The sequence below is a fragment of the Catharus ustulatus genome, chromosome 6 (genome assembly GCF_009819885.2).
Source record: "Catharus ustulatus isolate bCatUst1 chromosome 6, bCatUst1.pri.v2, whole genome shotgun sequence".
Lineage (NCBI taxonomy): Eukaryota > Metazoa > Chordata > Aves > Passeriformes > Turdidae > Catharus > Catharus ustulatus.
The window spans coordinates 54,646,745-54,669,310 of record NC_046226.1 but is presented as its reverse complement, the minus strand read 5'-3'; the positions used below and the strand labels follow the sequence as shown (position 1 = coordinate 54,669,310).

Sequence of the window (22,566 nt, the reverse complement as noted above, 5' to 3'; positions counted from 1 at the left end):
ACAGGCAGCTGTCCTGTGTCTCCTGGGAAACAGTGAGGACAAGCCCTTGGAAGGGATAGTTTGGCTTGGCCAGGACCTACTCCCAAGCTCCCACCTCTTTTACCCCAGCTCCCAGGCCCTCCCTTGTCCCCAAGGATTTGAGTGCTGGAGCCCTGCAGAAGCCAAAGTTTTATTCCATGTCCATGAGGTCCCTGAGTGGCTCCACCCTGAGCTGGATCCTCTGGAGTGGAAGTGATACAGATGCTCCTCTTTGTCCCAGCGAGGTTCCAGCAGCTCCAGCTGTGACATTGAGGGATGGCACCAAGAAGCGCTGGCGTTTGGCATGGCCTGGGATCCAGGCAGGAGCTGTCAGTGCAGGCACAAGGATGCAGCTTGGGAGTGCTGGGAGATCCCTGGGATCAGCGCTCAGCAGAGAGCAGGGGCTGTGGGAGACAAGGATGAGCTGTGATATCTCAGTCCTTCCCCACCCTCGGCACTGTGCTGGGGGACAGCTTCCCAGCTGGGCTTCCCAAACCCACCCAGCGCATCCCGTACCTGGCGGGAGTCCGGGGAGTCAGAATCGGGGCGCTTCCAGCTGGGCCTGGCCAAGGCAGCCACCACCAGCACTCCAAAAATGAGGATGAGGAGCCCCAGGGTGTTGGCAAACACGGCCTCAGCCGGCAGGAGCTTGTACTGCATGGTCCCGTTTTTCCTGAAGCGAGGAAGAGAGGCTGGGAATGTTCTGTATGTTCCTGAAACCACCCTCTCCCCCACCAAATCTTGCAGGGAAGCATGCAGAGAGCCACACACCTGAAGAAGTGTGCAGTTCCCTTTGCGCTGGTCACTCCCAAATCCAGCCCAAATCTACATCCTGAGCCCTCCCTCTCCCTGTGAGGGATCTTCCCAAGCCTCCCCCCCACTCACAGGCTGAAGAAAAGCTTCTCGTTGATCCCCGACACACAGGAAGCCACGGACAACAGGAGGATGGTGGAGCCAAAGAAAACATGGATGGGCTTGTAGAGTGCCCGGAGCCAGGAGGGAGCCCAGGGAAGCAGGAACGCTCCAAAACCCGCTGCCCACTGTGGGAATAGAAGGTGAGGGCTGAAAACTCAGGATGCTGGAGGGATTGGGGGATCCAGGAGGGGTTCCCACCTGGCAGGAGAAGAGCAGGACAGTTCCCAGCCCCATCCAGCTGTGCAGTGAGTACATGTTGGGCGTCCCTTGGGAATTATGGAAGTAGAACACAGCCGCCAGCCCCAGCACGGTCAGGACGAACGCTCCCAAAGCCAAGGTGCCGTGCAGCACCTTCCAGGGAAGCTTGGGGCCGCTCCAGGTGTAGGGAATGCGGTAAACCAGGGCAGCTGTGAGAGGGGAAAAAAGTCAGGAAGGAACCGTGCCGGGATCCCCGCGCTCCCTGTGCTCACCTGCGCCGTAGAGCACCACCAATCCCATCACCATCAGCACCGGGTGCCAGTTGAATGTCCGGGAGCTGCCGTCCAGGGAAAATCCCCCGCGCCAGTGCTGGCACCAGGTGCCCACCATGGCCACACAGAGCAATCCCAGCGTTCCCAAGAAGGCACAGAATGGTAGGAAGGGCACGTCCAGCATGGCTGTCGAACGGTGGTGGCACCTGTGGGCGAGTGAGGAGCCAGCTCAGGCTCCGGATGCGGTCCTGGGGAGGAGCCACGGAAAGGGGAACTGGGAGCCCCAACAGAATGTGGAGGGCCAGCTGTTCCCCAGCCTGGGAAAGGTGACAGGGATGGAGCTGCTTCCCAGGGAGGGATGGTGGCCCAGCTGCTTCCCAGACTGGGAATGGTGGCAGGGATGGATCCAGGATGGTGGCACCTGGGGATGATTGAGGTGCAGTTTGGGCTCTCTGACATCTCCAGTAGGAACCACTGAAAGGGGAACTGGGAACCCTGAGGGGATGACCAGAGTCCAGCTGTGCCCTGGACTGGGAAGGAGGCCAAGGATGGAACAGGACATGCAGAGCCGAATTCCTGGGCATGGCACCCCAGGGAATGGCAGCAAGGGGCTCTCAGTGTCACCTGTCATGGTCCCCCTGGCAAGAACTCGACCGCTCTCATTTGCATGTGATTTGCATGTGCCGCCAGAAATGGGTATTTCTGTCCCCCTCTGGGGACGGGGTATGTCCCCACACCCTCATATCAGCTGCTTCACGGGACACAGAGACAGGAAAGGGGTGGAGACACGTGGGCCTATGGTTCCTCAAAATCTGGGTCACAGAGAGTCAAGGATCTCCCAAATCTGGGATACTGGGTGCCATGGTTCCCCGAAATCTGGGAACACGCGGCTCCACAGCCCCCCTACACCTGAAGCTCCGCTGGACCTGGAACACAACGCCCGGCCCTGACACCACCCAAAACCCAGACCACGAGGTCCCTCGGCCCCTCCCAACCCCGGAGCCGCCCCCCGGCGCTCCGAACCCAGGGGCTGTACCTGGGTCCCACCGCCCCCTCTTCGTCATTGGGCGCCGCCATCTTGGCGAGCGCCGCTCTGCCTGCTCATCTCTATGGTTTTCCCGCCCACTCCAATGTGCCACCAACGAGGAGAGCGGCGGCCAGAGCGGCCCCCGCGGGTCCTCCAGCCCTCACTTCCGCCTCCACGTCCGGCTCCGGCGGCCGTTTCCATGGGGACCAAGATGGCGGCGGCGGGTGAGCGCCCGGGGCGGGGACACGACGGGGACCCACCGGGAGCCCCGGGTCCGGGACCGCCGGCACCCAGAGGGGTTTGGGCGTATCGGGGGGGGCGACCGCGGGAGCAGGGAGGGGGCAGCGACAGGTGGAGAGGGCGGCGAGAGGGGCCCCGGGGGCTGCGCGGTGGTGGCTGTGAGAAGGGGCGGAGTGACGCGGACTCTGGAGGGGCAGAGACTGATCCTTAATCCCCATATCCAGCTGATTCCCCCCTCCCATTTCTAGCCCCTTCACCCCTCATATCCATCCGTTTTTCGCTCCCATGTCCAGCCTTTCTTGCCCCCCATTCCTCGCCCACCCCCGCCCCCTTATTCCTCCCATTCCCAACCACTTTCCGTCCCTTTCCAACCCCTTTCCAACCACTTTCCATCCCTTTCCAGCCCCTTTTCCCCCCATTCCCAGCCACTTTCCGTCCCTTTCCAGCCCCTTTCCCCCCCGTCTATCACCATGTTTTTCCCTCAGGGAATTCAGCCCCCAGCACAGCCCTTTTCCTGGTTTTGCTGCCAGGACATGGGGGATCCCTGTCCCCTCCTTCCCTCTCCAGCCAGGATGATCCCGGAGGAGGCTGTTCTCGTGGGATAAGTGTCCCACGAGGACTGTACCTGCTCCCGTGCCCAAAAATCCCCGTCTGTCTCCTCACTCCTTTCCTCGTGCCCAGAGTGGGACATGCCCAAACCTGCTCAGAACTGCCCATAGCGCTGGGAACAGCCAGGAATAACCTGCTTGGACACTGCTTCTTGAGCTTCCATGTCTCTCTCATCCCTGGATTTCCTTACATGGGATTGGGGTGGATTTCAGGGGGAAGGAAGACACCGATCTGGGGAGGAGAGCGAGGACACAGCTCATTGGGTTTTCCTGAGTTCTGGGGTCCATCCCAATCCCTGTGCTCCCCCTCCAGGTCTGGGATGTCGGGAGCGGCCCCGCTGAGCCCCCCCAGCACCATGATCCATTGGGAATGCTGGGGCTGAGGGCTCCAAGCCCCAGGAAGGAGGATGCTCCAGCCCAGCAACTACAGCCTGGTACTGTTCCTGCAGTTCCTGCTGCTTTCCTACGACCTCTTTGTGAATTCCTTCTCGGAGCTGCTCCGCACAGCTCCTGCTGTGCAGCTCGTCCTCTTCATGTGAGTATGGGGAAAGTGGGGCAGCAGATCCAGGAGATCCAGGATCCCACAATCCCTGTGTTTTCCCTGCAGCATCCAGGACATCGCCGTCGTCTTCAATGTCATCATCGTCTTCCTCATGTTCTTCAACACCTACGTTTTCCAGGCAGGATTGGTCAACCTCCTCTTCCATAAATTCAAGGGAACCATCCTGCTCTCTGCAGCCTACTTGGCACTCAGCATCTCCTTCCATGTCTGGATTATGGTAGGATGGTGTGGGCACAGCTGCTGCATTCTCCCATGGGATTTTTCCGTGACTCCCAGCTTCCCACAGTCCTTTCTCTTGGTTTCCTCCTGGAAGGTGTCCCATGGAAAATGTCCTATTCCAGGACCCTGTGGTTGGCATCAGGCTGGAAGGGTCCTGTTCAACCCCAGCCCCATCCCAGCTCATTCCCTAAGGGGCGTGACCCATCAGAAAATCTTCTTTCCCCATGGAAAGCCTGTTCCAGCAGCTCCTGTTTTTTCTGGGATTAATCGCTGTACCTGGGGGCAGGCCTCTTCCTTCCCACAGCTCTGTCCAGGGCTGTCCAGGCTCCTGGAAATGTCCTGGCAGCACCTTCCCCTTTTCTTTCCCCAATAAACTCCTTTCTAGCTCCTTCCCCATGGAGCAATGCCCGTGCCTTGGACACCTCCTGAAGTTCCCTCCATCCTGCTTGCCCCAGAGCACAGGGAATGTTTTGTGAGGTCAGGAGCCACAGCAGCTGCCCACGCTGTCCGGGAAGGGGATTTAGTGGGATTTGCAGGGATCTGCAGTCTGAAGCCGGAATAGGTCCGGGCTCAATGCCTAAATCCCCTGAGCTGCTTAACCTTTGGGGTAGGGGGCTTCCCAAACTTCTCCAGGTGTTATCCTGGCTTGACGTCCCTCCATCTGGCTCAGAACCTTTGGAACGGGGTGAGGAGTCTAGGAGGGCTCAAAAAAATTGCTCCAGGGGTTACTCCCAGTTTTCCAACCCCCCCAGAACCTGCGCTGGCGTGACTCTGGCCGTTTCATCTGGACTGAAGGCCTCCAGACCCTGTTCGTTTTCCAGAGGCTGGGTAAGGACCCCCAGGATTGGGGTGGGATCCTGCATCCTTTGGGGGTGCAGGGGAGCTCTCTCTCATCTCGAAATTCCCTGCAGCGGCAGTGCTCTACTGCTACTTCTACAAGCGGACAGCTGTGCACCTGGGAGACCCTCTCTTCTACCAGGATTCACTCTGGCTCCGCAAGGAATTTGCCCACTTCCGTGGCTGATGGATCTCTGGAATCCCCTGGAGTCTCCTTGCACTCCACAGGCTCTGTCTGGGTCGGTTCCGGCTCATTCTTTCTCTTTGGATTTTGGGAATCACCAGGAGGCTTTTAGGGCATCCCTGCATTTCAGGGCCACAGCCTCGGTTGGGAGTGGAATGTTTTTGGAAACCATAAAAGAATAAATCAGATGTGTTTTCCAGAGGCTGCTGGGTGTTTGTGCCCACCCGGTGTCACGGCTTACACTGTAACCCAGCTCAGCGCTGCACTTGCAGCCGCAAAACGGGGATGTTCCTTCCCGTGTTCCAGCGTGGGATTCTTCTCCCGATGGATACGAGGGGGCGTGGTTTGGAGGAGTTTGGGGGTCTCGAACCCGCGCCTCAGCGCTCGGTCCTCCAACCATAGAGAGGTGCGGGCAGAGCGGCCCCCAAACCACCGATTGGGGCGGGGGGCAGAGCGGCTCCGCCCGCACGGCCCGCGCGCTTGCCCTTAGCGCCCCCGTGAGGGCGAGCGCGGCGGCGGCGGTTCCCATGGAGATGGAAGATGGCGCCCAGGGGTGGGAGCGGGACCTGGGGGGAAACGGGGGATTCCGGAGGGTACGCGCGGTACCGGGAGGAACTCAGGCTGGGAGCGGCGCTGGGAATCGGGCTGGGGGAGGGCCGAAGCACTGCAGGGCTCCGGGGGCCGCGCTGCCATGCCCGCCCCGTGCCCCCCCTCATGGCCGCCCCGTGTTCCCTCAGGCCGCCATCGCTCATCGGCTCCGCTGCAGGTCCTGCTCTTCCTCAACGGCTGGTACTGCGCCACATATTTTCTCCTGGAAGCGTTCGTGTTCGTGTACAAAGGTGAGTCCTTCGCTCCAGAATTCTTCCCGATCCCGCCGGGATGGGCAGGAATGTGCTGAGGGCGGCGCTTTTCCTGCAGGGCTGCTCCTGCCCTATCCCGTCTCCAACTTGGTGCTGGACGTGGTGCTGCTCCTCCTCTACCTCGGCATTGAGGCCACACGCATCTTCTTCGGTGAGTCCCCCCGAATTCCAGAGGCTCCACAGGGAGTGCAGCGTCCTGGGGCAGCCCCAAAGACCATCCCTGGATGTTCAGGTTGGACGGGACATGGAGCAATCTGGGCTAGTGGAAGGAGTGCCCACCCATGGGAACAGGACATTGAATTTTCCTCCCCACCCGAAACCCTCAGTGATTTCCATGATCTGATCCCACCTTTGTGTTCCACAGGCTCCAAGGGGAACCTGTGCCAGCGGAAGGTGCCACTGTCCCTCAGCCTGGCACTTACAGTGCCAGCAGCTGTGCTGGCCGTGTACTACCTGCTGATCCAGACATATTCCCTGCGCCTGGAAGCGTTCCTGAGTGCCATCCTGCTCCTCTTCTACGGCCTGGAGCTGTTCCTGGGCTTCCTGGCACTGCTCTCCTTCTCCAGGTGCCACATCCCGGGAACTAGGGGACTCAGTGCAGGAGCTGCCAGGTTGGTTTGGCACCCACACATCCCTGTCTCTGTCCTTTTCCACAGTGCGGATCCCTACTGAGGACACGGCACATTGACACAGGGAAGCATCACCCGTGCCAGCTCCACTTCCCAGCCCCGGGGAGGGGGAGGATCCCACCTTTCCCACTGCCCATTTCACCTGCTGCCACCTGGACACATTCATCCCACCTTTGTTGCTTCTACGTGGACGCATCCTTCCCATTTTTCCTGCTTCCCACTTCACCACGGACACGCTGCTACACGGACTCATCCCTCCCTTTTCCCACTTCCCACTTCACTCACTCTTCCCTTGGTCACATCCCTCCCACCTTTCCCACTCTCCACTCCACTTGGACTCCTCAGATCTTGAGCCAGCTTAAGGTATGAAGAATCCTTTTTTTTTTCCTACGACCTTCCAGAATAATTCACTATTTTCCAATAAATATTTATTTTTACCTGGTGCCCAGGAATGTGGGTATCCCTGGGAACGCTCGGGTGCTTCCATCACCTCAGAGCCGGTTTGGGAGGAAAGAGGGTGAAGGACAACGGGTGCAGAGACCTCCCCAGATCCCTCCCATTCCCTCATTATCCCAAATCCCGCCGTAGGAAGGCAACAGGAGCGCTGTATAAAAGACTGACAACGTCATCCGAGTTTATTACACAATTCCAACCTATCCAAAGACAAATCTAATCACTGCGAGCAGGAGGGGCGGCGCCTCGCCGGGGCTTCCAGGGATTTGCTCTGCAATTTGGGGGGAATCTTTTTTCCCCCTCCACTATTTGGAAAGAAACTAAAAATCTGTGGCGGCAAGTAAAAAAAAAAACCTGGAGCTCTCCTGCTGAGCGCTCCTACCTCGTGGAGCTTGGGAAAATTGGGGTGGTTTTTCCTGAATTTGGGTTATTTCAACTTAAAAAGACTTCCAGGGCCTGGGTGTTCCCACCCGGGGGTGATTCCAGCCCTGGAAGTCACCCAGTGTGTCCCAGCTCATCCCGACCCTCCTGGGCTCTCCCTCTCCTTCTTGGGATCCCGAGGGGACACAAGGGGGTCACAGCCTGCCCTGCCTCTTCCGCTTCCTCTAAAACAAGGAAGGCTCTGCGGGAGAGGGCGGACCTGCCGTTTGGGTGGGAATGCTGCTGTGGGGAATGTTGGGATACAGAGGGTGACCCCTGGCCCAGCTCTCACCCCTTTTTCCCAGCTCCTTGGAGGGTGAAGGGGCCAAGGAGGAGCGTGGCCAGGGCGATGGGGACGGGAGCGTCCCCAGGCAATCCAGAGGATGGCACATAGCTCCTGATCCCGGGATCGGGAGCTGTGCATCTCCAAGCCCCCAAGCTGCACAGGGAGGGCTTCACCCCCTCCGTTCCCCCCCGGACTGGGAAGGGCTCACAAACCTCCCTCCATGGAATAAAAGCACCATTTCTCTTTGGGTCCGAGTATCCACGGAGCGGAGCGGGATGGCCCAGGGAAGCAGCAGCAGTGGTGGGGGGATTCCCAAGGCCACGAGGTGCGGGCAGGGGTCCCACCCACAGGGGGCTGGGGGCGGCGGGGAAGGGACCGGGATGGGGCAGAGCGGCCTCGGGCACGGCATCCTGGTCGAGGTGAGGAGATACGAGTCCATTAAAAACCACTTCCTGCCAAATTCCTGCCGGGAGAGAGGAGAGGAATGGTCGGAGCGCCCTTCCCTCATCCCTCACGCTTCCAGGGGATTCCCAAGCCTCCCACCTGTCTCAGTGGTGCCGGTCCCTGTCTCTGTCCCTGTCCCGATGCCGCTCGTGCTCCCGGCTCCGCTCCTGGAAATAATCCTCGTGCCGATCATCGCTGTGGAGCAGATCCCGGTGCCGCCGGCTGCTGTCGCGGGACCGGCTGGGAGAGCGCTCCCGGGATCGGTGTCTTTTCCTTTAGAAAAAGAGGAGACAAAACCCAAAGAGTGAACTACTAGTCACTCACCTGTGGGGAAGATCCCATTCTCTGGATCCAGAGGGATACCTGGAGCTGCTGCTGGAGCTGCTGCTGTAGGATTTGGCCTCAATTCCATGCAGGCAATCCTTGAGGGAAGAGAGGAGGACGCGGCACCGCTCGTCGCTGGCCACGCGCGACTGCTTGATGACGGCGATGGCCGTGAGCAGCGTCTCAATGGCGTTGCTGTAATCCCCTGGGGGAGCGGAGCTGGGGGTCAGGAGCAGGAATCCAGCCCAGGATGGGGGACATGAGGAACATGGGAAGTACCTGCGCTGGCGCCGGACACCGCCTTGGAAATGGCGCTGCTGGAGATGGCGCGGTTGCGGTTCATGATCTCCTCAAACTCGCCTTCGCTCACGGCTGGGATTGGCGGGCCCAGCTCCCGGCTGTTGGCACAGCGGGAACGGGGGGTCAGCAGGATTCTCCCCGAGCATCCCACCCCTATTCCCACCCGGCTCACCTGCTGTGGTTGTAGGGAGCCATGGCCTTGCCGTAGGTATCCGGAGGGGGTCCCAGGGCGGCGGTGGGTGGCGGGAAGAAGGCGGGATTGAGGTGCAGGGCAGGGGGCACAGCCCCCGGTGGGGGCACAGCCAGGGGTGGGGGCAGCCGGGGCGGTGGTGGCAGCAAGTGCTGGTAGGGAATTCCGGGAGGAGGCGGAGGGACTCCGAAAGCAGAGGAGAGGGGAGGTGGAGGGGGCATGGGAGGAGGGGGCAGCCCCATGAGGGGCAGCGCGGGGGGGCGGCTGAAGAAGGGCAGGACTGAGGGGGGCTTCTCCAAGCGGGCCGGGGGCAGCGCATTCTCCGTCGGCGTCGCCCGGCCGTCCACTGCATCCACGGAATCCCGGGAGTGGGCCCGGGGTGGCACACCTGGAAGTGGCACGGGGAAAGACCTGTGAGGTGCAGCTGGAGGATGTCCAGGTCTCTGAGACGTCCTGCTCCTCCTCTTCCTCCCACCCCTGGAGGGCTGGAGGTGCCCAGAGAGAGATCCAGCCGGCCACACATAGCCTCCGCTTCCATGTGTTTTTCCAAGAGGGGCCCAGCTTTCCAGCAAGACCCCACACGGTGCCCTGGGGACAGGCAGGCCACAGGGACAGGAGCCAAAAGCCACAAGGAATGGTGAGAGATCCCCAAAAGCATCCAAAGACCCGGAGAACCTGAGATCCACACATGGATTTGGAGAGGCCCAAGTGTGGAGGAACACAAGGGGACAGAACCTAAGTGCTGACAGCAACAGAGCCGCTGCCAAAGGAAGGAAAACTCAGCATTCCAAGAGGGACGAGAAGCCTTACTCTATCCAAAGAGGCTTTGAGGATGAGACAGAAGGGGTGTGACAGGAGCCATGGCTCCCAGCAGTGCCAAAGGGTGCACGGGAGCTCTGCTGTGCCCTGGGGGCAGCCGGAACTCAGCCCAGAGAACACTCCCTGCTCCACCAAAACTGCAGGGCAAGTCAGGACACAGCCTAAGCACCAAGCAGCCGATCCCCTCGGGCACCGGAGCTGAAGGAAGGGAGCGAAGCAACTCTGCTGGGAAGGGGTAGCTTTCCTTGCACAAAACATGCCAAGGGATCTACAACGACCAGAGCTGGCCAAGACCTCCTTGGACACACTCCTGCCAGGACAATCCCTGCGGATCCCGTCGCATCGCTGCGGAGTGAGGCCAGGACCACCTATCGCCATTGAGGGACGCCCACGGCCAGGCCCCAGCTGGAATATTCCTCCAGTGTTGGGCACCTTACCTCCGCAGGGATGGAAAAATTCTGGAGCAGATCCAGAGAGGAGCTACTAATAGATATGGAGGGTCTTAGCTATGCTGAGAGCCTGAAGAGCTTAAGCCCATTCAGTTTGGAGAGGAGGAGAAGGAGGCTACGAGGGATCTTCGCAGTGTGGGAGCACCTAAAAGGGGATCATAAAGACTCGGGTCAGGAGCTAATCCGGCTCAGGAATGGGAAAAACAACCCCCAGACGCTCCTGGCAGGGTCTCCCCCCATCCCGAGGGCTCACTGGGCTGGGCCTGGCAGCTGATCTGGGGGGGATTTGGGATGTGTGTGAGGTGGAACACCCTGCCCGCGTCACACCGGCGCCGCACTCACGTTTGCGAGCCTGAGCCTCGAACTGTGACAGGTTCTGCCGGGTCGCCAGCCTCACCTCCACCTTGTCTCCGTTCAGGATCTTTCCGGGAAGCAGCTCCAGGAGTTTATGGACCGAGTTCTCGGAGGCGACCACCACCTCCGCGTACCTGCGCGGGAGAGAGGGAGGTTGAGCCCTGAACCCGCTGCAGAGACCGACCTGGACCCTCCTGATCCCATCCCACTGTTCCACGCCCCCTCCTCAGTTTCCCATGCTCTTTGGGACACTCCATGAATCCCCTGTGCCAGGCAGGAAAAGTGCCGGATGCTCCCTCACCCTCCACAAATGAATGTGGCAGTGAGGGCCTGGCTCCTGCCATTCCCACCCGAAATTCCATTGGCTCTCACCCCTTGGACTGGCCATTGGCTCGGTTCTCCGCGAATTTCAGCTCCACCACATCGTAGACTCCGACAGAGCGGATGGTCTGGATCAGTTGCTGGTCAGTCGTCCACTGAGGGCACAGGGAACAGGCTGGTGTCCATGTGTGTGCCCAGTGTACCCCACCCACCTGAGGAATGTCACCCTGAGACTCTCTCAAGGAGCTTAAAATCATCTGGAACAAGCCTCGAGAATAGATAACAGAGACAAGTTCTCTGGACAAGACAGAGCCTTTCCAAAACTGTCCCTACATCCATGTACAGGAGAAGGCAAGTCAGGAGCAGCACCCCAAGTCACAGCTTCCAAAGGACATCAGCAGATATCCCAGCCCAGAAGCTCCTCAGGAATACAAACCCCTCTTCCCTGAGGATCACAAAGCCAAGCCTAGCTTACAATCCAGTTCAGGATTGAGGAGGAGCAAAATTCCTGCCTTAGAGAGCCCAGCAGCCCCTCAGAGGTTCCCCAGGAATCCCAAATTTCCCAGGAAGATGAACTCACCCAGGAGAAGCTCCCAACGTAGACGGCGGCCCTCTTGTTCCGGAGCCCACTGTAGGTGTACAGGATGGCTGGGGGTTTGCTGTTGGGCTTGGGAGACGGCTCCTGACGGATCTCCGGAGGCGCTTCCGAGCTGCTGGAACGCTTTTCCTGGGGCTGGGAGCTGGCTGCTAACACGTCGTCGTAGAGATCCATCTGGTCAGCATTACTGAACTCCGGGTCCTGCCGGGAAAACGTCATGAGATCCTGGCTTGGGAAGGGGTTGGGAAGTCTTCTTTGCTGTTTCCAAACCTGCTGTCCCAATTCCCAAGCAGAATTTCCAAGCAGAGTCCAAAGGTTTAAGGCCCAAATTGCTTGGCTTGGGTCTGTGCACAGTTGGGAATTACAGCCATCACTTGCCTGGGCAATCCCAAAAAACAGGATGATGGGCTCTGATTTAATGAAATCATGGAATGGTGTGGGTTGGAATAAAGACCTTAAGAATCATCCCACCCCCTGCCACGGGACACCTTCTGCTATCCCAGGTTGCTCCAAGCCCTATCCAACCTGGCCTGGAACAGTTCCAGGGATAGAGCAGCCACAGTTTCTCTGGAAAATCCATTCCAGGGCCTCACCATGCTCACAGGGAAAGATTTCTTCCCAATACCTCATCTAAACCTGAGCTCCAGCACAAGCTAAGGACCAGCCCACTTGGATCCCAAATAACAGGAGAAGACCCTGTTGCTGCCACCAGGAAGAAATTCCCAATTTGGAGAGTAAAAATTCAGTAGTGGAAAACCAGTGATGAGCCTTTTGCTCTTGGCAACACATGCTTCCCAAAAATCCACCTTGGGAATTGCACAGCCCCCTCAAACCATGCCCAGCACCCCAAACTTGCTCATTTTTGGGAAAAAAACCTTTTTAGGGTAGGAGCTCCTACAGGTTGGATCTGTTCCCTTGGCAGAGGAAGCTCAGGAAGCTCCAGAGCTGGGAATTCCAGTGTGTCCTAGATCTGCCTCCCAATTCCCACTCTTTCCTGGGCTATATTTAATTTGGAGTGTCCAGCAAGTGCTGTGTTTACTGTGGATCCCAGTTCCTCGTCCAGATTGTGCCAAGTGTTTCATCCTGCAAAATCACTCCAGGAGGATCCATCCCACAGGAGCTGGTGTGTCATAAAAAACGGAAGTTCTGCTCCCAAATTTTCAATTCCAAGGCAGTTTGGACAACGTTTTCTGCTGGAGACAGTCTGAGGGGAATTGCAAACATCCCATTGGGAGCTGAACAGAAATCCAGGAAACAAAAAATCCAACCACTTTCCCTCTCTCTGAACTTTCGCATCCAGCTCTTCCCCTGGAGCTGATAAAAGAAGGATTTGAAAAGGGAACTGTAGTTTTGTGTTCATTTCCCAAAAAAGCTCAAGTGTTTGGTTAATCCAACTCCCACGTTCCCACCTCCACCAGGAGCCTTTGGACACAGCCCAAGGCTGGAAGATTCCCGCCTGGAAGTTTCAGAAAGTCAAGACCAAAAATAGGAAGGAGGGGCTAGAGGAGGAATCCCTTGGAATCCCTCAGTTCTGCTACATAGGGGATGCTTCATCTTGGGAGATTTTAGGGATTCTCCTGCTCCCAATCTATGCATGCTGAGTTGAGGTGCACAGGGATGAAGCTGGGTACTGTTAGTGGGAATCACCACATGGGAACGTGGGATTGGGAACAACACTGGCATCCCTGGAGTGCCATAGGGACACCACAGCACCTCCCCACTGCTTTGATCCTGGCATGGATTCATTCTAGGTTTCCTCCGGCCACGCAAAGGGAGTCACTGGCCTGGATCATCATTCCAGCTTTGAGAATCCTCCATCTGCTTGGTCTTCTCAGGAAATTCCATGGGATATTCTCACCCAACAACCAGAAGAAGCTTCTGTTGATCACTCCAGGAGCTCATAGGAATTCCTTTCTCCATGGTGATTCCTTCCTCCGGGTGCTTGCTTTCAGTTTCCATGACTTTTCCTCTTGCCAGCTTCCCTCCACAGGCTTTCCATGGCAGTTTCTAATTTTCCAACATCTGGCTTCACACTTGCTTTCCCATATCCATGAACTCCCTAAATCTGCTTCTCCAACACCCCATTCCTTCATCATTTCCTCCTGTGAATCCCATATATTCCTGGGATGGGACAAGCGGCACAGGAACAGCGAGTCCCTGCACAGTTCCCAGCCTGGGTGATCCAATGGATTTGGATCCTGGTATCCCCTCACTCTGTAATTCCCTGGAAGTGCCTCTTCCAGCTGGGATTTCTTATTTTTCCAACCAGGACACAGCTAAGCCCTTAAATCCCAAACATTCCATGACCAGCCACGTGTCAAAACCCACAGGGAAACCCTTTAATCACAGCCACTAAGATTTGGGAATGATCAGGAATGACCCTTCCCTTTTCCCAGCCACACCAGTTGCATCTTTTACCAGGATGAGCTGCAGGACACTAGGATCTCTTCCCAAAAAAAAAGGTGGGGGGATCTGCACCCCCACCCCACCCCTCACCTGGGTGAACTCCTCGTCGGCGTAGATGTCAATCAGATCCACTCCCTCGGACATATTTCCAGAGGCGGGAAAAGCGGGAGCCCGGGCTGGGACCGGGCGGAGCCAGGACACGGAAGGTGCTCTGGGAAGGGGGAGCAGGGGGTCAGCGAGGCCTCGGGGACACTCTAGGGGCGAGCCCCCAAATCCCCGTGTATCCCAAATCCCATTTCCTCACCCCAGTCCCTGTCACCCTAAATCCCCTCTTCCCTGCAAATAACTGTGCCCCCTAAATCCCTTCTACCCCCTAAATCCCCTCTGCCTATCTCATGTCCCCCCTAAATCCCTGTTTCCCCCTAAATCCCCTCTCCTCCCTAAATCCCTGCGTACCCCCAAATCCCATGCCCCTGCCAAATCCCTGTGTCCCCCTGAAGCTCCCGAAATCCCTGTGCCCCCCCAGATCCCATTTCCTTCCAAATCCCGTGTCCCCCCCAAATCCTTCTGTCCCTGCATATCCTGTCTCCCCCACAAATCCCTGTTTCCCCCCAAATTCCCTGTGCACCCCACGATCCCCCACTGACCCCCCCTCCCTTCGCGCCGCTCCGTCCCCGCCATATACGGCCCTGCGGAGCGGCGGGCTCGGGCTGGGGGGTTTGTGGGCAGGGGGAATGGGAGGGGACGGGGCGGCGGGTCGCGATATGTCGCGATAGGTCGCGCCCCCCACCCCGGGCCCCCCTCCCCCGATCCCAGCCCCGCGCGCGCCGCCCGCGCTCACCGCCAGCGCCACCGCGCCCACTTCCGGGCGTGGCCACTCCCACTTCCGGGACGCTCCGCCCCTTAGGGCCGTGAGGGGGCGTGGCCAGAGCGGCGGGCGGCAAGATGGCGGCGGCCAGGGTGGGGGGGAAGGGGGGAAAACTGGGAGGGCAGAGGGAAGGGACAGGGGTAAAAGGGGAGAGAAGGGAGGGAGGGCGGCAAAACCAGGTTAAAATGGGAGAGAAAGGGGAAAAAGGGGGGGGAAGGGAGAAATGGGGAGAGAGGGGGAAGGAAAAGGACGGGAAAGGAGTGAGTTTGGGAGAAAGGCAGGATGGCAGGGAAATTAGCGTATTGCACGGAAAAGGGGAGAAAAAGAGGAGGAGAGTTTGAGCAGATAAAAGGGGATTTTTGGGGGAAAACGGAGGTCTGCGGAATTTATGGGGTGTGGGCAGCGGGATTTGGGCGGGGTGGGATTGGGAATCGTGTCCAGCAGGATTTGGGGAGATCTCTGTGTGCGGGCATTCCCAGGCCTGACACATCCCTGTGCTTTCCCTGTTCTCTCCAGCTCTGCTCCCTGCGCCGGCATCTCCTGCGGCCGCTGATCCCGCAGCGTGGCTACCGGGGGGATTCCCCCACAGATTCCGGGAAGGATGTGCTGGAGATCCCGTTGCCCCCCTGGCAGGAACGTCCGGATGAGCCACTGGAGACCAAGAGAGCCCGACTGCTGTATGAGAGCAGGAAAAGGGGGATGCTGGAAAACTGCATCCTGCTCAGGTGGGCTTGGCTCCAAGCATTCCAGGTCCTTTCATTGACAGCAAAGAGTTTATTGAGGTAGTGCTAAAATGCTAGGGATGAGTTGCTCCAAGATCTTGCGGGTTCAGGATCCAATGATGGAGTAGAGCTAGGAGAGCTCAGTGAGCCAAAATCCTTTGGGAATGATGTATGTAATGAAGGATTCCTGGGACATGTGAAGGCAAGACCATTTGGGTTTTGGGATTGAAGGAGAGATTAGACACATAGAATTGTGGAATTCTGGAATGGTTTGGGTGGGAAAGGACTTTAAGAACACATTTTACTATCCCAGGTTGCTCCAAGCCATATTCAATGTGGCTTTGACACTTCCAGGGATGGAGCAGCCACAGCTTCTCTGGGAAATCCATTCCAGGGCCTCACCACCCTCTCAGGAAAGAATCTCTTCCCAATATCTCATGTGAACCAGCACATGGAATCCTGGAATGCTTTAGGATGGAAGGGTCATCCAGTTTCACCTTCCACCACAGCAGGTTGCTCCAAACCCTTATACAGCCTGGATAAGGAGATTCCAGGGGTGGAGATTCCACAGCTTCTCTGGGAATGCTGTGCTGGTATTTACCCACCCACTGAGGTGAAGGAGAGCAGGCTGGGGGTCCATGTTTTCCAAGATCATGTTGAGCTGGCTCTCATATCCCACCTCTTCCTTCATCACCTGCTCATCCTGATCCATCCCTCTCCAGCCTCTTTGCCAAGGAAAACCTGGCGCGTATGAACAAGGAGCAGCTAAACCGCTACGACCGCCTCATCAACGAGCCCAGCAACGACTGGGACATTTATTACTGGGCCACTGGTACGTGTGGCCATGCCCTGGGACACTGGGATGGGACAGCTTTGGGACAGCACCGAGCTGATTTTTCCATTTTCCCCTTAGAAGCAAGGCCAACACCGGCGGAATTCGACACCGACGTGATGGCCATGCTGAGGGAATTTGCCAAAAACAGGAACAGGGAGCAGAGGCTCCGGCAGCCAGACTTGGAATATCTGTTTGAGCCACCACGCTGAGGGAGGGGACACCTGTGTCCCCATTCTCTGGAGTAGCACAGGAACACGTGGCTCTGGACTGCTGCTTCCACTTTCCCCGTGGTTTTCCTCCTCTTCCAGCAGCCTCTGGACATTGGTGGAATGCTGAATAAAGCCGTGGCTACCGGCCCTGCCTGGCTGCTGGCCCTGCCCCTCTCTTGCTTTTTGACATCGGGGTCGGGCCCTCAGGGACATTGCCAGCTCAATCTGGCACATCCCACCTCACTGATGCTCCCAATTCCCACCTGCCCCTTTTCCCAGGACTCCCAGGAGGTGACCCCACCCCGGGGCGGGGGCTATAGTGGAGCTGGATCGGGCCATTCCCGGTGCCCTCCAGCGACAACCTCCCGGGAGGTCCCCATTGTCGCGGTTACCAGGAGACAGAGTCGCATTCCACGGGGAAATTCCACAGCTTCCGGGCCTGCTGGGAAGGCCCCGCATGTCCAGCCATGGCCTAGGGCCGTACCTCAGTTCCAATCCCGGCTCCAGGGAGCCATTCCCAGAGCCAGGATGCCGTCCCTGCCGCAGGACTCACCCGCCGCGGGTTTGGGAACGGGGTTCCCCATGGTGAGGGGCCCCCCCTCTGAGCTCATGGGCTTTTATATCACTAGCTACGAGGCGGCCTTTGGGAAGAGGCCCACGGGGTCACCCCAAAAGTTCGAGGGGGGGCGCGTTTTGGGGACTGAGCCCCTCGGTGACAGCAGTGTACGCCCCCTCCTCGGCGTCTACACCGGCTCGGGATACGTCACCAACAACTACGCGGAGGCCTCGTACGTGGTCTTCCCGTACGTGGAGCGGTAGGTCCCTGCTCCAGGAGTTTTGGGGGGCACGTTTTGGGATTGCTCTGTCACAGCCATTCCCACCACAGCGAGGACACTGACGTGTCCACAACCTCTGAGGACTTCAAGATCTTTGGGCGCCCGGATTACCGGAGGATCTTGCCCACGTGTATGGATGAGCTGGAGTGTCGGTATCCCGCTGGCTTCTCCTTTTCCCGCCTCCGTTTCGGGGAGGTGACAGCCCCAAAAGCATCCAGGGAAAATGGCACCTGGAGCCCCTCCACCAGTCCTGCTCAGCCAGGTATGATTTTGGAGTCTTGGGAATCACAGGGAAAGCTCCATCCTTAGTAGGAGGGATTAAAGGTATTGAGATCCCAGGGAAGGTTCTATTTCCAGGAGAGTCTGGGATTTTGGGGATCCCAGCTCCATCCTTATGAGGATTTTGTGGTGTTAGGATTCCCAGGAAACCTCCAGCCCCAGGAGGGTTTGAGGCCTTGAGGGTTCCAGGTCCAGCTCCATCATCAGGAAGATTTTGGGATTATTGATGGTCCCAGGGCCACATCCAGCTCTAAGGACTTTGGGGTGTCAGTGTTCCTGGAGCCAAGTCAGACCTCAGTAGGATTTGGGAGTGTTGGAGACCCCCTGCCCTGCCTCCAAAACTGCGGGACAGGTGTATCCAGGTAGTGCCAGGCCTGGGGACACAGGGGACATCCCTGCTCCATCTGCTTCCCACAGATGTCCCACAGAGGGCGACGGAGCTGTCAGGCTTCACCAGGACTGACCCGAGGAGTGACCTCACCCTGCCAGAGCAGCCCGTGAGCCCTGTCCCCACCATGTCCCCTGTCCCTCCCCTCCTCAGCACTCCAGGGGACACTTTTCCTCTCCCACAGCCTGATGTCCGTGATGGTCAGATGGATTCCTTGCCTGCCATAGGCAGCACTGTAAGCAAAGGGACGGGGTGGCAAGGGCAGGGGACATCCTGTCCCAGTGCTCCCAATGTTCCCAGAGAGCTCTGAGGCAGTGGGAGCTGCCTGGGCACGGGGATGAGCAGGATCTCATCCCTGTGTCCCCACACAGCCCCAGCCTGCTATGGGCCCCCCTGCCCCCTTCGCCCCCCCGGCGCTCCAAGTGGCACCCAAGGGAGTCACTACTGAGAAGGTGGGTGCAGCCATGTCCCCTGTCCCCATCCCTTTTCCCAAGGAACAATGCCCCCAACCCACTCCATCCCTCAGGAGCCGCTGACGTACGCCACTGTCCAGAACAAGTACCTGACCGAGTTCACGCCGCTGGCCCCTATAGCACCAGGTGAGTTTGGGGGGGACTGCAGTGCCCAGGAGGAGTGGACACCCCCCTCACTGATCCCTCCTGGATTTTCCAGGCTGGTGGGCACAGACTCCAGTCACCTGGGCACCGAGATCTGTGGAGGGCGTCCAGATCCCAAGTCCCAGTGGCTTTAGCACCAACAACCACCCCACCAACCTGTGGCACATCGATAAATCCCTGATATGACCCCCCTCAAAAAAGTGCTGCCGCATCCCGGGATTCCCGTCCTTGCTTTTCCCAAGTCCCCGTGGGACGAATAAAGATCCTGCATGGTGCCATTGAATTGCCCCCTCGTTTTGGGGGTTTCCTGCATCCAAAAGGCTGGCAGGAGAGTTTTGGGTGATCGTGGGGTGTCACCTTGGCAGCTGCCGCTGGAGGGCTGTACGAGCCCAGCTTTCCGAGCCGGCTTTGGGATGACACAGCTGATTTGCGGCAGGAAAATCCAGGCAGGGCTATGGCGGGAAGCAGGAGGATGATGAGGTGGAAGGACCCTGCAGGGTGGGCAGCCATAACACAGGGGGGCGACTTGGAGAGGTTTTATCCATATCTTCCCTAGCTGAGGGGAAGGGGGTGTGTGCCAAGGAGTCGCTTCCTGCAGGGTCCCAGGGGATGTGAGGAATCACAAAGGGACTCCCCACCAGTTTAAAGACCCCCACCTACTTAAGGCTCATGGAGCCCCTCCACCAGTTTAAGGATCCCAACCCAGCAATCCCTCACTCAGTTTAGGGCCTCGCACCCAGTTCAGGGTGAGGATGCTGATGCCAGGCTGCTGGAAAAGGGGCTGGGTTGGGAAGGGATCCTGCCTGGTTTGGGGACAGAGCCGGGACAGGTAGGGCGTGAATGGGGTGGGCTGGGCGTGGGAACGGCGGGGCGGGGCATGAATGGGTTTGGTGGGCGTGGCCTAAACGGGCGCGAACGGCGGGGCGGGGCATGAATGGGTTTGGTGGGCGTGGCCTAAACGGGCCCGAACGGCGGGGCGGGGCATGAATGGCACGGGGGCGTGGTCTCCGCCAGGTGCCGCGGGCTCCCATTGGCCGCGGTGCGTTGCCATGGCCACGGCGTCGCCACCTCCCCCCCTCCTCCCGCCCCGCCGGATCCGGCGCAGGTCCCGGTGCCGGTCCCGGGGAGCGATGGGCAGCGGAGGCTCCACGGGGCGCGGGGCCCGGCTGGCAGCCGCCGAGGGCCCCGACGGCGTCGAGCAGCGTCTGGAGGTGCGGGGCCGGCAGATCCCGGCCGAGCTGTGGGCTCAGCAGGGGCTGCGGAAGCTCTACCTGAGCGACGCGGGGCTGCGAGAGGTCCCGGACGAGCTGGCGGAGCTGCAGCACCTGCGGACCCTCGCCCTGGACGGCAACGAGCTGATGGAGGTGCCCGAGGCCGTGTGCGACCTGCCCCACCTGGCGCACCTGTACCTGGGCCGCAACGGGCTGCAGTGGCTGCCGCCCTCCTTCGCCCAGCTCCAGAGCCTGCGCTGCCTCTGGATCGAGGGAAACTTCTTGGCGCACTTCCCCCGAGCCCTCCTGGAGCTTTCGGAGCTGCGCAGCCTCCAGCTGGGGGACAACCGGCTGTGCCGGCTGCCCGCGGCGCTGACCCGCATGGCCGGCCTGCGGGGGCTCTGGCTCTACGGGAACCGCTTCCAGGAGTTCCCGCCCGTGCTGCTGCGCATGGATCACATCCGCGTCCTCGACCTGGATCGCAACCGCATCGCCAGCTTCCCGGACCTCACCGGCCTTGCTTCCCTGCGCCTCCTGTCCTACGACCACAATCCCGTCCATCAGCCGCCCTGTGTCGGGGATGAGGTGCAGCTGGTGGGGGACGGGGCACAGGAGTTCATGGAAGCGCGGCAGGAGCGGCTGCAAAGCCTGCAGCACCAGGAGGAGGAGGAGGAAGGCACCGAGACCGCCCCGGTATCCCCCGAGGATGGGCCGGAGGATGGGCCAGAGGATGGGCCGGAGGATGGGCCGGAGGATGGGGAGGGGGAATTTGCGGCCCTGACGGGATCTCCTGAGGAAACATGAGCAACTGTCCCCCTGAAGGGGTGCAGATCCTCCACCTGCCTCACAAGGAATTCCCATCTAGGGCCAGGAAAGGAGGAAGTTCACAGCCTCCAAAAGGATTGTGCAGCATTGTGTCCTGGACCTGCAGGGCTCATGAATCCAAATAGTTATCCCACCTGAGAGCATCCCACATACTCTAGGGTGCCTTGGATTGGGATACAGCCCCTCCCTGAGGGGTGATTCCACACTGCCACCCCACGAGAACAGGGACATTTCCACTCCTCCACCTCTGGAAATCCTTTACTCCTGTTCCAATGGGCAGCACAGCAAAAAGCAGTGCTGGTTATATCCATTCTGTGGATCACCCTGCAGAGCTCCAAGGTTTGGGAACAAAGGCACAGACCCTGAGAACCCCATCTTGCTGCTGGAATTGGGCTGGGGGAGAGAATTTACCACCAGGCTCCTCCTGGTGATCAGGTTTGGGAAGGAACCAATGGAAATTCCACCTGGGTCTAAGCACTGCCTGTCTCCAACCTGGACAGGGTTTTGCCTCTGTGGGAAGAGGAGTCTCATCCCTGGCACCGTCTGTCCCAAAATAGACACCAGATACAGGGCTGACACCTTATCCTTCCTCTCCCTCTTTCCAAGTGCCTTTGGACCAAACACAGGCAATAAACAGCACAAACCCAAGAAATTTGTTGTAAGAGAAAAGTGGCGGGGACCAGCCTCAGGGAAGGGTTTATTTGGGATCCCCTAAAACCAAGTGACATATCCTCGTGTGTCACCATCATCTCCTCTTATTTTGGACATCCAAAGAATCCTGATTCTCTCCGCCCATCTCTGAGCTGAGCAGGTGTGGTGGGAAGCTCGGGGATCCGAGGTCTGGAGCTCACTGGAGGTTTCAAACCACGCATCCGCTTTTAACGGCCACGGATTTGGGTTTGGGGCTGGGAGGCAGCCAGAGCTCGTGCCACATCCGCACGGGCCGGTGCTGCCGGTTTTTTTCCCCTCCACTTCCTATTCCGCAGCAGGAACCACGGCTATTTTGGACACATGGAGCTTTCTCAGCTCTGGGAGGTGCAGGGGGTGTCGGTGCCAGCTCCTCCAGGATAGTTTCAGGGTTTTGGGGTTTAGCAGGAGCTTGGAATCAGGGCTTCCCAATAGGTACAGGCTGTCAATCCCTTTGCCCACCCAGGTACCCTTCACTATAGGGCAGAGCATCCCAGGATCCTGCAACATCCCAGGAACACATTTCTGGAATTCTGGGTGTCTCCCAGCTCTTCATGCCATCGATCCAGAGTGCTGCTGCTTTATTTGGGAAGACACTGTTGCTAATTAGCCAGGAATTATCCATGATCCCAAGGGTGCTGAGACCCTCAGCATTCCAAGCCCCTGCATAAGGCAAGATCTGATGCCACCAGCTCCATACAGATCCCTGCCAGCCCACACATTTGGCAGGAATTGGGATGCAGGTGACTCTGGATGCCACCAGCCTGTCCCCATGCCCGGGATCAGATCCAGGAGCTCTGACACCTGGGATAGGGAAGTCCTCCCTCTCTGCAGCCTTTTCCAACCACCCAGCTTTTCCCAAGGAGCTGGGTCAGGATGCAGGCACCGGTGATGATGGTGGTGACACCAGGACCGGGAGCTGCCGCAGTCAGTGGGAATCTGACAGATTCCGGCTCCGCTCGAGTATTTTGGGGCCGCTGGCACTGGCGAGTCCCCGCTCCCGGCAGTGCATCATCCATACGTCTGTCCCTATATATATCCCTGCCTCCTCTCCCGGCCCCGCGTGCGACGGTTTGTGGCCTCACCGCAGCTGGGATCACGCTGCTATTTCCATCTGCTCCCGCTGCCTGCCAACACAAAGCAATGGGATTGGGAA

General features: G+C 58.8%; 7 protein-coding genes across 15 annotated transcripts; 5 read left to right on the top strand and 2 right to left on the bottom strand.

The window, feature by feature from the left end:
* Positions 1–155: 155 nt before the first annotated feature.
* On the bottom strand, positions 156–3,442 carry LOC116998374 (lysosomal membrane ascorbate-dependent ferrireductase CYB561A3). 2 transcript variants are annotated; one of them, XM_033063936.2, is made up of 6 exons: positions 3,296–3,442; positions 1,404–1,609; positions 1,132–1,340; positions 904–1,058; positions 535–691; positions 156–422 (listed from the first exon to the last, which is right to left on the bottom strand). In XM_033063936.2, the coding sequence occupies exons 1-6, from the start codon at positions 3,385–3,387 to the stop codon at positions 399–401; spliced, it is 843 nt and encodes a 280-aa protein (XP_032919827.1). In that variant the 5' UTR covers positions 3,388–3,442; the 3' UTR covers positions 156–398. The 2 variants fall into 2 exon arrangements, with proteins under 2 accessions (XP_032919827.1, XP_032919828.1); XM_033063937.2 differs by lacking the exon at positions 3,296–3,442 and adding an exon at positions 2,440–2,522.
* TMEM138 (transmembrane protein 138) lies at positions 2,579–5,903 on the top strand. Of its 3 annotated transcripts, XR_004418371.1 has the most exons (6): positions 2,579–2,654; positions 3,592–3,813; positions 3,886–4,057; positions 4,812–4,887; positions 4,971–5,135; positions 5,818–5,903. XR_004418371.1 is itself a non-coding variant. In XM_033063941.1 (5 exons), exons 2-5 carry the CDS (start codon positions 3,686–3,688, stop codon positions 5,081–5,083), a joined length of 489 nt encoding a protein of 162 aa, XP_032919832.1. In that variant the 5' UTR covers positions 2,579–2,654; positions 3,592–3,685; the 3' UTR covers positions 5,084–5,282. The 3 variants fall into 3 exon arrangements, 2 of the variants coding, with proteins under 2 accessions (XP_032919832.1, XP_032919833.1); XM_033063941.1 differs by lacking the exon at positions 5,818–5,903 and having other exon boundaries at positions 4,971–5,282; XM_033063942.2 differs by lacking the exons at positions 2,579–2,654; positions 5,818–5,903 and adding an exon at positions 3,250–3,442 and having other exon boundaries at positions 4,971–5,282.
* On the top strand, positions 5,557–7,358 carry TMEM216 (transmembrane protein 216). 4 transcript variants are annotated; one of them, XR_004418369.1, is made up of 6 exons: positions 5,557–5,633; positions 5,818–5,919; positions 5,999–6,091; positions 6,305–6,506; positions 6,597–6,932; positions 7,158–7,242. XR_004418369.1 is itself a non-coding variant. In XM_033063938.1 (5 exons), the coding sequence occupies exons 1-5, from the start codon at positions 5,621–5,623 to the stop codon at positions 7,240–7,242; spliced, it is 540 nt and encodes a 179-aa protein (XP_032919829.1). In that variant the 5' UTR covers positions 5,557–5,620; the 3' UTR covers positions 7,243–7,358. The 4 variants fall into 4 exon arrangements, 2 of the variants coding, with proteins under 2 accessions (XP_032919829.1, XP_032919830.1); XR_004418370.2 differs by lacking the exon at positions 7,158–7,242 and adding an exon at positions 7,019–7,148; XM_033063938.1 differs by lacking the exon at positions 6,597–6,932 and having other exon boundaries at positions 6,305–6,551; positions 7,158–7,358.
* CPSF7 (cleavage and polyadenylation specific factor 7) lies at positions 7,179–14,804 on the bottom strand. 2 transcript variants are annotated; one of them, XM_033063934.1, is made up of 10 exons: positions 14,775–14,804; positions 14,024–14,144; positions 11,510–11,728; positions 10,981–11,084; positions 10,597–10,742; positions 8,969–9,374; positions 8,776–8,894; positions 8,536–8,701; positions 8,272–8,445; positions 7,179–8,191 (listed from the first exon to the last, which is right to left on the bottom strand). In XM_033063934.1, the coding sequence occupies exons 2-9, from the start codon at positions 14,075–14,077 to the stop codon at positions 8,277–8,279; spliced, it is 1,383 nt and encodes a 460-aa protein (XP_032919825.1). In that variant the 5' UTR covers positions 14,078–14,144; positions 14,775–14,804; the 3' UTR covers positions 7,179–8,191; positions 8,272–8,276. The 2 variants fall into 2 exon arrangements, with proteins under 2 accessions (XP_032919825.1, XP_032919826.1); XM_033063935.1 differs by lacking the exon at positions 14,775–14,804 and adding an exon at positions 14,581–14,716.
* Positions 14,805–14,822: 18 nt separating this feature from the next.
* Positions 14,823–16,729, top strand: SDHAF2 (succinate dehydrogenase complex assembly factor 2). Its single transcript, XM_033063943.2, has 4 exons — positions 14,823–14,893; positions 15,318–15,526; positions 16,246–16,355; positions 16,437–16,729. Exons 1-4 carry the CDS (start codon positions 14,879–14,881, stop codon positions 16,565–16,567), a joined length of 465 nt encoding a protein of 154 aa, XP_032919834.1. The 5' UTR covers positions 14,823–14,878; the 3' UTR covers positions 16,568–16,729.
* Positions 16,688–18,970, top strand: LOC116998372. 2 transcript variants are annotated; one of them, XM_033063933.2, is made up of 7 exons: positions 16,688–17,382; positions 17,454–17,665; positions 18,100–18,179; positions 18,255–18,305; positions 18,442–18,522; positions 18,597–18,669; positions 18,743–18,970. In XM_033063933.2, the coding sequence occupies exons 1-7, from the start codon at positions 16,688–16,690 to the stop codon at positions 18,871–18,873; spliced, it is 1,323 nt and encodes a 440-aa protein (XP_032919824.1). In that variant the 3' UTR covers positions 18,874–18,970. The 2 variants fall into 2 exon arrangements, with proteins under 2 accessions (XP_032919824.1, XP_032919821.1); XM_033063930.2 differs by having other exon boundaries at positions 18,100–18,305.
* An 847-nt stretch (positions 18,971–19,817) lies between these two features.
* LRRC10B (leucine rich repeat containing 10B) lies at positions 19,818–20,702 on the top strand. The gene has a single exon (XM_033062803.1). It carries the CDS (start codon positions 19,818–19,820, stop codon positions 20,700–20,702), a length of 885 nt encoding a protein of 294 aa, XP_032918694.1.
* Positions 20,703–22,566: the final 1,864 nt, after the last annotated feature.

What these genes read in the sequence shown, in the direction of transcription:
- TMEM138 (XM_033063941.1), top strand. Translation starts at nt 3,686, where the DNA reads ATGCTCCAGCCCAGCAACTACAGCCTGGTACTGTTCCTGCAGTTCCTG. An exon ending in GTGCAGCTCGTCCTCTTCAT is followed by an intron (nt 3,814 to 3,885) that starts GTGAGTATGGGG and finishes TTTTCCCTGCAG; the next exon opens with CATCCAGGACATCGCCGTCG. An exon ending in CCTTCCATGTCTGGATTATG is followed by an intron (nt 4,058 to 4,811) that starts GTAGGATGGTGT and finishes CAACCCCCCCAG; the next exon opens with AACCTGCGCTGGCGTGACTC.
- LOC116998374 (XM_033063936.2), bottom strand. Translation starts at nt 3,387, where the DNA reads ATGGGCAGTTCTGAGCAGGTTTGGGCATGTCCCACTCTGGGCACGAGG. An exon ending in ATTTTTGGGCACGGGAGCAG is followed by an intron (nt 1,610 to 3,295) that starts GTACAGTCCTCG and finishes ACTCGCCCACAG; the next exon opens with GTGCCACCACCGTTCGACAG. An exon ending in ACTCCCCGGACTCCCGCCAG is followed by an intron (nt 423 to 534) that starts GTACGGGATGCG and finishes TGTCTCCCACAG; the next exon opens with CCCCTGCTCTCTGCTGAGCG.
- TMEM216 (XM_033063938.1), top strand. An exon ending in GGCCACACGCATCTTCTTCG is followed by an intron (nt 6,092 to 6,304) that starts GTGAGTCCCCCC and finishes TGTGTTCCACAG; the next exon opens with GCTCCAAGGGGAACCTGTGC. An exon ending in CTCAGTGCAGGAGCTGCCAG is followed by an intron (nt 6,552 to 7,157) that starts GTTGGTTTGGCA and finishes ATCCCGCCGTAG; the next exon opens with GAAGGCAACAGGAGCGCTGT.
- SDHAF2 (XM_033063943.2), top strand. An exon ending in GAAAACTGCATCCTGCTCAG is followed by an intron (nt 15,527 to 16,245) that starts GTGGGCTTGGCT and finishes ATCCCTCTCCAG; the next exon opens with CCTCTTTGCCAAGGAAAACC. An exon ending in CATTTATTACTGGGCCACTG is followed by an intron (nt 16,356 to 16,436) that starts GTACGTGTGGCC and finishes TTTTCCCCTTAG; the next exon opens with AAGCAAGGCCAACACCGGCG.
- LRRC10B (XM_033062803.1), top strand. Translation starts at nt 19,818, where the DNA reads ATGGGCAGCGGAGGCTCCACGGGGCGCGGGGCCCGGCTGGCAGCCGCC.
- LOC116998372 (XM_033063930.2), top strand. Translation starts at nt 16,688, where the DNA reads ATGCTGAATAAAGCCGTGGCTACCGGCCCTGCCTGGCTGCTGGCCCTG. An exon ending in GTCTTCCCGTACGTGGAGCG is followed by an intron (nt 17,383 to 17,453) that starts GTAGGTCCCTGC and finishes TTCCCACCACAG; the next exon opens with CGAGGACACTGACGTGTCCA. An exon ending in GCTGGCCCCTATAGCACCAG is followed by an intron (nt 18,670 to 18,742) that starts GTGAGTTTGGGG and finishes TGGATTTTCCAG; the next exon opens with GCTGGTGGGCACAGACTCCA.
- CPSF7 (XM_033063934.1), bottom strand. Translation starts at nt 14,077, where the DNA reads ATGTCCGAGGGAGTGGATCTGATTGACATCTACGCCGACGAGGAGTTC. An exon ending in GCTCCCTACAACCACAGCAG is followed by an intron (nt 8,895 to 8,968) that starts GTGAGCCGGGTG and finishes CTGTGCCAACAG; the next exon opens with CCGGGAGCTGGGCCCGCCAA. An exon ending in AGCTCCAGCAGCAGCTCCAG is followed by an intron (nt 8,446 to 8,535) that starts GTATCCCTCTGG and finishes CTTTTTCTAAAG; the next exon opens with GAAAAGACACCGATCCCGGG.